Source organism: Phocoena phocoena, chromosome 4 (assembly GCF_963924675.1).
Source record: "Phocoena phocoena chromosome 4, mPhoPho1.1, whole genome shotgun sequence".
NCBI lineage: Eukaryota > Metazoa > Chordata > Mammalia > Artiodactyla > Phocoenidae > Phocoena > Phocoena phocoena.
Genome location: NC_089222.1, coordinates 117,821,357 through 117,832,874, shown reverse-complemented (window position 1 = coordinate 117,832,874; position 11,518 = coordinate 117,821,357). Strand labels below are relative to the sequence as shown.

At 37.2% G+C, this 11,518-nt stretch overlaps 1 protein-coding gene across 1 annotated transcript; it reads left to right on the top strand.

The window, feature by feature from the left end:
• Window positions 1-6,651: 6,651 nt before the first annotated feature.
• On the top strand, window positions 6,652-10,122 carry NRIP1 (nuclear receptor interacting protein 1). The gene has a single exon (XM_065876982.1). The coding sequence runs from the start codon at window positions 6,652-6,654 to the stop codon at window positions 10,120-10,122; it is 3,471 nt and encodes a 1,156-aa protein (XP_065733054.1).
• The last annotated feature ends 1,396 nt before the right edge of the window (window positions 10,123-11,518 follow it).

Genomic DNA, 11,518 nt, shown 5'->3' with positions numbered 1-11,518 from the left:
TGCTTGTCATTTTTATCAACTACAGTTTGATACATTACTTGGAATCATAGAAATAAAATTTTAGAGTTGAAGAGGTCCTCAGATACATATGTCCTTCTGTTGAACACTCAAGTCAGTCAAGCACTAACGTCTCCTAGTGAGTCTCTTAATAGGGAAAGTGAGTGACACTATTTTACTCCTGTGGAAGCAGCTGACAGCAAGTTAAAGCTGATGGGCCTGGAAGGTAGGAGCAAATTTGCCCTTGGGCAAAAATATGTAAGTCCCTCAGGTTGCAATGGAGAGCAATCTGGGCAGCTGTTTTACTCACTACAGTGTCAGTAGCTTCTGTTACCAATCTCTGAAGAGTATTTACACCTAAAATGAGAACCCCTGGGACAGGGCCAGAAGCTCTTGTGGTCTAATTTTAAATGTTAAGGCCCTCAGTTGAGCAAAATGTTTCCAGGTAAGTATTTTCTTGGCACCCATCAGGTTGAACATCTTTTGATAGATAATGCTACAACGAAAATTGTCTTGGAATTTAAATTATATGGAAGGACATACACTAATTCTGATTTATTTTTCAAAAAATTAGAAGTATATTCTAATAAATGAAATACGAGGCCTCCTCCTTTACGATGCCCATTATTATTCCCAGCTGTAAAATGGCAACAATTGAACATTTCTTTTATTATTTTTCTTAACTTTTTTTCAAAAACTAACTTTTAATTTATAATAGAGGATTCACTATATTCTTCACTTTTCAGTGAAGTCCAGGACCATTATCTGAAATTTTACTTTCCTTTATTGTTCTATGACATTAAGTGTTGGGTTTTATATATTCTAACTTTTCATCGGCCCTTGGTTTAGAAAGCTAATCTCATCTATTTGCATAAAATGTTTGGTGTTACATCTTCTTGATACATTTTTCTTGGGTTTTGTTTTGTTTTTCCTGTTCAGCTCCTAAAACTTTCTTTCAAAGTCTCACCTTGGAGACCACCAAGAGTTCTCTGAATCATTTACCTGGATTTGTATTGCTAAAGTAAAAGTTTCAATAATTAGGACTTTTGAATCTTCTTAGTACTTACATATTTTTCTTCTAATGCTTACTGAAACATCTTAATGTTTGTCTTTCCTTGTGCATAAAATTGCATCCCCAAAGTACTCTACAGTGAAACTTAGGTAATATTGTCCAATAGGAGTAGCCTCTCAGTTCCTTCTGCATTTTAAGGAACCCCAGAGCCAAGAATCCAAATGCTCATTAAAGTGGCATTGCAGAAATACCTTTGAATTCAATACTCAAACAGGTGTTACTTGATAATGCAGAAGAAATTGGAGATTTCATGGAAACAATTGGAAGTCGTGAAGTGTTCATTAGACGTCATTTAAATAGCATGCAAAGTGACTTCATAGATGTTTAATCATTGAAATGTGTTTTTAATGGAGAATTTGATTACTAGTGAGATACTGAATCCTTTCCTTAAATACAGCTAGAGAAAGACCTTTCTCATGTACTTTCAACCAAAAGTAGTCCCACGTATAAGAATCCTATTAGATGCGTCCTTCATTTATCCAAGTAAAATCTTTTTACTTGGACTTTACCATTTATAAAAGTGTTTAAATATTCAGTGAATTTTCCCTTTGCTTATTAATAAACCATTTCCAAATAGAAAATGTAAAAGAGTGCAATGGAAATATTTTGCTTTAGAGAATCAATATAACACCTAGTTAGGAATTGTTAATATGCAAATTATTTACAACTGTCTTTTATGAACTAAAGCGCTAAGAAAAAAGTTACATTATGTTGAGTCTTATTTTTCAAGTTCTTTTTTTTAAATGTAGCTTTTTAGAAAAACGTACTTTGAATTCAAGCATTTTACTAGATATTTCATTAAACTAGTCTGCGTATTGAAACTTGGATCTTTGCCAAAATCTATCTATGCATATGGCCAAGACTGCTTGAAATTCATTTATGGTTTAGTTTGATTTTATTTTTAATAATTCTGTCCTGCCACAACAATAATTCTTTTCGCTGCATGCTAGTGGACCAATAAAATCTCAATTTTATTAAATTTAAAGAGATTTTTATGCTTATAAACAATTTTATATTAATAAAAGGATTTCATTTATAATTTTAACACTGTAAAATGGTTATACATGAATTTTATTAAATTATCTTGAAATGCATTAACCCTTGGTATACAGTCAGGGTTCTTTGAACCCAGTTTTAGTTTGAAGTTGTTTGTTTGGTAGGAAGGATTGTGTTATATGACTTTTATTCTTTTTTAATGTTTCAATGAATGTGTTTTCAATAGGAAAAAAAATTATATCTTGTTATTACCATGTGTATCCATTGGAACTTTTTATAACTCAAACATACATTATGGAATCTTAGTGATCTTATTTTTCCTGTATCTTTAATCATTTTGCCCTTTTATCATTTTGGAAATTAATTCATCATTTACTTCCGACTGTATGATATAAAGACTAAGATTATAAGCCAAAGGAAGTTAATGAAAGTGCCTAGAAAGATGATGCAGTAGTGAAATATGTCATCATTATTGTATCATCTTCAGTTTTCTAATAGCATAGCCTGTTAATACTGTATTATCTTTCAAGAGTGTAAAAAAATGTTCGGAGATTATCTTTGTAGTCTTTCTCTTTTGTTTTAAATTTGTAGTAAGTATAGTTGAGAATTCAGTATTTTTTATTTTCCATCCCTAATGTTAAAGAGAAGAAAGTTGGCATAGGAAGATGCTTCAATTAGATGAGTCACTGGATGAGTGCGAAGAGACTGATAGTACCATTCTATACATGATTGATGATGGTGACATTGAGTGTATAAGCAACATCTCGGACTGTTGTCTTCAGATGACAGTATCCAAGATGAATTTTCTCAAACTCAAGGATCAATGAGTGAAGAGGTAGTTCTTTTTCACCCCAGCTTAATTGAGATATAATTGACATACCATATTTTATAAGGTGTGTAATGTGATGATTTGATATGCACATGATTACCAAAGTGAGGTTAGTTGACATATCCATCACTTCACATAGTTACCATAACAATATAGTCCTAAAGACAAAAAGGAAATAACAGTGTTTTCCTCCAGTTAGTTGCTTATTAGGAAGGACTTCATTCAGTATTTTGTGACAAGAACCTTGCCTGCCCTATCTTGGTTCTTTTATGATGTTGACACACCCACATTTTTTGAAACAGAAGTGTACGAATACACACGGCTGGTGTGTGACAAGAGATTGGAAGGAAGTAGATGACATGAAAATGACATAATTCTTTGATCACTGTAATTGGTATTAATAAATCTAAAAAATAAAAAAAATATTTTGCAATTACATAACAAGGAAGATTTCTGTCCCTCTTTCCTCAGTATAATTTTGAGCTGTCCAAGTTTTCCAAAGTAACACATTTTGAATTCTACAAGTACAAGAAGAAGACTCAGAAGTGATGATTAAGCTAGAACCTTTTAGACATGTATTTGAAATCTGGAATTGGTATTTACAGGGTGTTTCCAGGTTCGTGCATGACAGTAGTTGAGCTATCAGTTCCCAAGTGCCTTGCCCATTTCAGATATGTTATCCTTCAAAACCAGGAAAATATAGAATTAAGAACTGGGTTTGCCATGTGTAAATTCTTATTAAAAATTCTAACAAAGTTGTTTTACATTATCTCTTTATTCTTCTGTAAATTATTCATAAGTTGACCTAAGTAGTGATGAAATGTTCATTGGACCCAGATGGTAAATGGTGATGACTGTTTTTCTTGGTATACTGAGGGTTAAATGAATTCATTAAAATTATAAAGAGCTGATTTTGATTTAGACTGATAATTCCAAAATCAAAATTAAGTCATTTCTTGGTATAATAAATGTTACACTAAATTTTTTGTTAAAACCAGAAAATCTTTTTCTAAAAATTTTATGGAATCACCCTATAAAAATGACAGCTAAGTTGAAATAGACATTGTTCAGTCAGCTTTTAATTTATCACTGGGTAGGTTTTATTTTTTTCCCATTCACACACACACACACACACACACACACACACATATATATATATATGTATTTTTAGTGTTCATTAAAGAAATCTTTCTTCATTTTGCCTATCATGCCTACGAACCTAATGTTTAAAGACAGGCTATTAATGTATTTTAGTTTCTAAGCTGAATTTTTCCTTCTAAACCTCATGAGAGTTGCAAAATTTGTGAGACCTTCATTTGAATTCTTTTTCCTATTCTTTTTTTTTCTGCCCCCTCAGTACTTTTACTCCCTTTGGTCCTTCTTACCTTCCATAAACCAAATATTTTGGATAATTCTTTTTCCCTTTCCGCAGAAATCACTTTAACAAGTGTTTGCTGTACAAGTCAAGTCTCTTCCTTATTTTGTTTATGAAGAGAGTATGGAATATTTTTAAATAGACATGTATACAAGCTCTAATATTTAAAATCATTGTTGAAGTTAAAAATAAACCAGTAGGGGGCTTCCCTGGTGGCGCAGTGGTTGAGAGTCGGCCTGCCAGATGCAGGGGACACGGGTTCGTGGCCTGGTCCGGGAAGATCCCACATGCCGCGGAGCGGCTGGGCCCATGAGCCATGGCCGCTGAGCCTGCGCATCCAGAGCCTGTGCTCCGCAACGGGAGAGGCCACAACGGTGAGAGGCCTGCGTACCGCAAAAAAATTTAAAAAAATAAATAAATAAACCAGTAGATCCACTGACAAGCTAATGAATCACAGTATTTTGTAAAATATTCCAGTTGTTAAATATATTGCTTGCAAATCTCCAAAAAAGCCTAATTTTTAAATGTGTGTTGACATTTAGGTATTTGTAACTGACCGTACTCAGGTAGTGTTCACACTTGGCAGCATTCTTAAGTAATATGTATGTAAAATCAAGTAAGCCAACTGTCGGTGATTCAAAAATAATGTGGTTGGTTGCCTTTCCAGTGAAAGAAAATGAGTCAGGTTAATAATACTAGCTTTAAATCAAACAATTTTAACCTTAAAAAGTTTTAAAAAAACAGGTTTCTATGCAAAGCTCTTTTTCTTCTTGTTCATGTAATTGATGCTGTTTATAGAATTTTCTTTTCAAAGAAATTAATGAAAAATAACCACTTTAACTTAGAATTTTCTGAGAACGATTATTCCTCTTTCCTTCAGGTCTATTGTAAATTTGTTTCTTGCCCACTCTTCTACAGGATGATGTGATAGCTTAGTGTAAACACATAGTTATACTTTTATGTGTTACAGTAACCACATTTTCTAAACTAAAAATTGGTGCAGGTACCCTAATACATTTTTTTTAAATAATGACTTTAATTTTTAAGTCTTCTAAAAAAATTTTTTAAATCACATGTAACATTTTATCCTTATTGATAACAGTGTCACACACAAAGAGATAGCATGGGTAGGGAGGAGGAGTATTTTATTATATATTAGGAACATTCTAGAAACTTACGGCTATAGATTCACCTGTAACCTGTATTCTGCATCTGCTAGGAATGGACCTCATTTTAAAAATTCTTCATGGAGCACATGTGTGGGGATTTTAAAACAGATACGTTAAGCCTTTGATAGACCTGAATGAGCATCTGAAGGATCACTCTTCTGTTTTTAATAAGTTGTGGTAAGAACTAGGGGTGAATAAGCTTGTGATGATATGTAAACGTTTGTACCACTAAGACTCACAATTTGCACAGGCCTACAAAAGAATCTTATACTTGTTAGGGCTTCCAAGTCTTTGAAAACGGAAATGCTCCAGGTTACTTATGGGATGTCTGATGTTTGGGGGATGATACCAGAAGTGAATCCGTTGTGTCGGCCTCAACCTCACATCACACTCGTTAGATTGAGTCCATGTCACGTGGATCTCTTTTCCTTTTTCGATACTTCTCTTGTTCCTTCCTAAGCTCTTCATAACATAAGGAAGCTCGTTCTAGCCCCTCATAGAGCTGTGGTGCTACAGAAAAGACTTAGCATTCACATCACTTTGCAGAAAGGTGTTTATGAAAATTCAGAAACTTGGTGGACTTTTGAAGACAGTTATGTAACATTAAAGTATTTTCTCTTCTGATTGGATCATTTTAACAATATGGATTAATCCATAGGATTTCCAGTAGAGGTTTCCAATTTAATAGGAATAACAGTAACATAAATTACTGAAGAAGTGACTACAATGCATATATATGTATATTGTACATATACACTTAGAAACTGACAAGTGCTGTATTTTTCTGCTTACAGGTATCACAGCATAATTCTAATGCTTCACCTCCTTAACTATTTTTATTTATTTATTTTATAGAACACTGATATTTGCATTTATTGTGGAACAAAAGGTGAAGAAGGAGGAGCAGTATATTCACTAAGGATTCTATCTGCTTGCTGCTGCAGACCTGTGTGTTGAGGAATTCTGCTGCTGCTTCTTGCTTGGGAGTTATCAACTCTGCAGTCAGGCTGCGTTGGGAGCCTGCCTGCCTTTTGTCTCGTCATTGCCAACCAGCAGACCAATCCCGGTCGGAACGGAACAGTACACCTCTGTCTAATTACTATGGAAGGTGAGAAACCGACATTCACTAATTGAAGTTACATCTCACTCACCCACAGAAAACCATTCTTCAAAGTGAATAGAAACCAAGCCTTTGTGAACACTTCTATTGAACATGACTCATGGAGAAGAGCTTGGCTCTGATGTGCACCAGGATTCTATTGTTTTAACTTACCTAGAAGGATTACTAATGCATCAGGCAGCAGAGGGATCAGGTACTGCCATCGACAAAAAGTCTGCTGGCTGTAATGAAGAAGATCAGAACTTTAACATTTCTGGTAATGCATTTCCCACCTGTCAGAGTAATGGTCCAGTTCTCAATACACATACATATCAGGGATCTGGCATGCTGCATCTCAAAAAAGCCAGACTCTTGCAGTCTTCTGAGGACTGGAATGCAGCGAAGCGGAAGAGGCTGTCTGATTCCATCGTAAATTTAAACGTAAAGAAGGAAGCTTTGCTGGCTGGCATGGCTGACAGTGTGCCTAAAGGCAAACAGGATAACACGGTACTGGCCTCTTTGCTTCAGTCGTTCAGCTCTAGGCTGCAGACCGTTGCTCTGTCACAGCAGATCAGGCAGAGCCTCAAGGAGCAAGGGTACGCCCTCAGTCATAATTCTTTAAAAGTGGAGAAGGATTTAAGGTGCTACGGTGTCGCATCAAGTCACTTAAAAACTTTGCTGAAGAAAAGTAAAGCTAAAGATCAAAAGCCCGATACCAGTCTCCCTGACGCAACTAAAAACCTCATCAGAGATAGGTTCGTAGAGTCACCTCATCACGTTGGACAGAGTGGCACGAAGGTCATGAGTGAACCCTTGTCATGTGCTGCGAGGTTACAGGCTGTCGCGAGCATGGTGGAAAAAAGGGCTAGTCCTGCCACTTCACCCAAGCCAAGTGTTGCTTGTAGCCAGTTAGCATTACTCCTTTCAAGCGAAGCCCATTTACAGCAGTATTCTCGAGAACACGCTTTAAAGACACAAAATGCAAATCAGGCGGCAAGTGAAAGACTTGCTGCTATGGCCAGATTACAAGAAAATGGCCAAAAGGATGTGGGCAGTTTCCAGTTCTCAAAAGGAATGTCAAGCCATCTTAACGGTCAGGCAAGAACATCATCAAACAAACTAATGGCTAGCAAAAGTACAACATTTCAGACTCCGATGGGTATTGTTCCTTCTTCCCCCAAAAATGCAGGCTATAAGAACTCACTGGAAAGAAGCAATGCAAAACAAGCTGCTAATAACAGTTTGCTTTTACATCTCCTTAAAAGCCAGACCATACCTAAGCCAATGAACGGACACAGTCATAGTGAGAAAGGAAGCCTTTTTGAGGAGAGCAGTACACCTACAACTATTGATGAATACTCAGATAACAATCCTAGTTTTACAGACGATAGCAGTGGTGATGAAAGTTCATATTCCAACTGTGTTCCCATAGACTTGTCTTGCAAACACCGAATCGAAAAACCAGAACCTGACCAGCCTGTTTCTCTGGATAACTTAACTCAGTCCTTGCTAAACACTTGGGATCCCAAAGTCCCCGAAGTAGATATCAAAGAAGATCAAGATACCTCAAAGAATTCTAAGCTAAATTCGCACCAGAAAGTAACCCTGCTTCAGTTGCTACTTGGCCATAAGAATGAAGAAAACGTAGAAAGAAACAACAGCCCTCAGGAACCACACAGTGATGGGACAAAGTTCAGCACACATAATTACACGCGGACTTCTGTCATAGAAAGCCCTAGTACCAGCAGGACTACTCCAGTGAGCACTCCACCATTACTTGCATCCACCAAAGCCGAGTCTCCCATCAACCTTTCCCAACACTCTCTGGTCATCAAATGGAATTCCCCACTGTATGCCTGTGGCCCTCAGTCTGAAAAGCCAACGAATACCACATCAAACCACCTGATGGACCTTACAAAAAGCAAAGAATCGCAAGGGGAGAAACCAGTCCAAAATGAAGGCACACAAAACTCTGCCACTTTCAGTGCCAGTAAACTGTTACAAAATTTAGCGCAATGTGGAATGCAGTCTTCTGTGTCAGGGGAAGAGCAGAGACCCAGTAAACAGCTGCTGAGTGTAAACACAGAGAAGCCTACAGGTATGACTGATAGACTAAATAGCCCTCTGCTCTCAAATAAAACAAATGCAGTTGAAGAAAATAAAGCATTCGGCAGTCACGCAACAGGTCCTGAACCAGGACTTTCTGGTTCTGAAATAGAAAATCTGCTTGAAAGGCGCACCGTCCTCCAGTTGCTGCTGGGAAACCCCAACAAAGGGAAGCCCGAAAAGAAAGAGAAGATGCCCTTAAGAGATGAAAGTACTCAGGAACATACAGATAGAGCTTTAAGTGAACAAATATTGATGGTGAAAATAAAATCTGAGCCTTGCGATGACTTGCATACGCATACCACAAATGTGCCCTTGAGCCACGACGCTCAGGGTGCCCCCTTCTTAGGCGTGGCTCCTGCCTTGCAGGGAAGCACAGCTGTCTTACCAGCGTCCGAGGACTTCAAATCGGAGCCGGTCTCACCTCAGGATTTTTCTTTCTCTAAGAACGGTCTGCTAAGTCGACTGCTGAGACAAAACCAAGAGAGTCACCCGGCTGATGACCTGGACAGCAGTCACAGAAATAGTGAACTGACACTTGTAGACTCAAAGAATCTTTGCATGGTCCCTAAAAAAAGGAAGCTTCACACTGAGCCGTTAGAAAATCCATTTAAAAAGATGAGAAATAACATAGTCGATGCTGCAAACAGTCCCAGTGCTCCGAAGGTGCTGTATGGGTCCTTGCTTAACCAGCAAGAGCTGAAGCTTAGCAGAAGTGATCTTGAGTTTAAATATCCTGCCAGCCACGGTTCAGCGAGTGACAGCGAACACAGGAATTGGGCCAGAGAGAGCAAAAGCTTCAACGTTCTGAAACAGCTGCTTCTCTCAGAAAACTGTGTGAGAGATTTGTCTCAGCACAGGAGTACTTCTGTCATCGACAGTAAAAAAAAAGGACACAGAAGCACTGTGACCAATAGCAAGCCTGAATTCAGCATTTCTTCTTTGAACGGACTGATGTACAGTGCACCTCAGCCCAACAGCTGCATGGGCCACAGGACATTTCCATACCCCGGTGTAGGAAAGCCTCCTGCGAGCCCTCCCTTCCCTGAGCACCTGGGCTGCGCAGGGTCTAGACCAGAATCTGGGCTTGGGAATGGGTGTTCCGGGCCCAGTGAGAAGGGACCCATCAAGTGGGTTATCACAGATGTGGATAAGAATGAGTATGAGAAAGACTCTCCGAGACTGACCAAAACTAACCCAATACTGTATTACATGCTCCAGAAAGGAGGCAGTTCTGTTACCAGTCGAGAAACACAGGACAAGGACATTTGGAGGGAGCCTTCATCTGCTGAAAGTATCTCACAGGTTACAATCAAAGAGGAGTTACTTCCTGCTGCAGAAACTAAAGCTTCTTTCTTTAATTTGAGAAGCACTTACAATAGCCATATGGGAAATAATGCCTCTCGCCCACACAGTGCAAATGGAGAAGTTTATGGACTTCTGGGAAACGTGCTAACAATAAAAAAAGAATCAGAATAAAATGTACCTGCCATCCATCTTTGGATCTTTTTAAAACTAACTAGTATGAACTTGAGATCTGTAAAAATAAGCGCATGATTTGAGAAAAGCATGGTGTAACTGAAACTTTTTCATTTTGAAAAGAATTGGTTACTGTGATGTTTAAATATGCATACTACTTCTTGCTTTACATTAGATGTCATGAGGAAGCTGCTGAACTAGCAATTGGTTGTTTAACACCTTCTTATGCATCAGACAACAACTGTGAGTAGCCCATGAATGATATTCTTTTTTAATCGTAAATAATAGGCATAAATTAAAATGTGAATCTCCACCCACAGTGGATTAATGCATTGCTGCCTTTATTAGGGTACTTTATTTTGCTTTTCAGAAGTCAGCATACATAACACGTTTTTTTAAAGTCCAAATTGTTAAATAATAACTCCTTAAAGGATAATTATTGAATCAAAAAACCTAATACTAATTCATTTTTTCAGTTCAAAAACAAATTAGAAAAAAATATGATTACATTTTTCACTTTTGCTAAAAAAAAAAAAAGAAAGAAAACACATTTATTTTTAATTCTTGGAAGGGGTTTTGTGGTTCCTCAATGTGTCTGCCCCACCCCAATCCTTTTCAATATACTGTATTTCTTTAAACCTTGTACTACTTAGTAAACATTGATTACAATTGATGGAAGTTTGATAGATCTTTAAAAAAAAGGCAGATTTCCATTTTTGTATTTTAACTACTTTACTAAATTCATATTCCTCCTTTTACAGAATTAGGAAAGTTAACATGTATCTTCAGGTGGTTTCCTGAATAGTTGAAATAAGAAGTTGTTTTTAACAAGCAAAATGGCTTTTCTTTGGACAGTTTTCACCATCTCTTGTAAAAGCTACTTCTCACCGTTTCTGTGGTACCTGTGAGTCTTATGACCAGGGTTTCTTAAAGTTGGACTCAGACCACCTGCATTAGAATCATCTGGAGCACTTGTTTTAAAATGCAGATTCCTAGGCAGCATCTCAGATCTACAGAACAAGAATCTCTGCTAAGTGGACCTGGGAATCTTCCTTCTGCATCTTAATAATACTCCCTAGGTGTTTCTTCTGCACACTGAAATTTGAATTTTGAAAATCGAAACCATTGCCTATGACTTCTCTCAACACAGGATTGTGAACAAACTATTTGATGCCTGTATTTTCCCCAGTACAGTCACACATCAACTCAAAATTTGCAATATTATACTTCATATATTACTGCTATGTCTTTGGAAATCGGGTTCAGAATACTTTTTATGACAAAAAAAAAATCGGGTGGAGGGGGCAACTTTCATATTTGGCTCAACATCTCAGGAAAATCTGTGATTATTTGTGTGTTCTAATGAGTAACATCTACTTAATTAGCCTTAGGGATG

What these genes read in the sequence shown, in the direction of transcription:
- NRIP1 (XM_065876982.1), top strand. Translation starts at nt 6,652, where the DNA reads ATGACTCATGGAGAAGAGCTTGGCTCTGATGTGCACCAGGATTCTATT.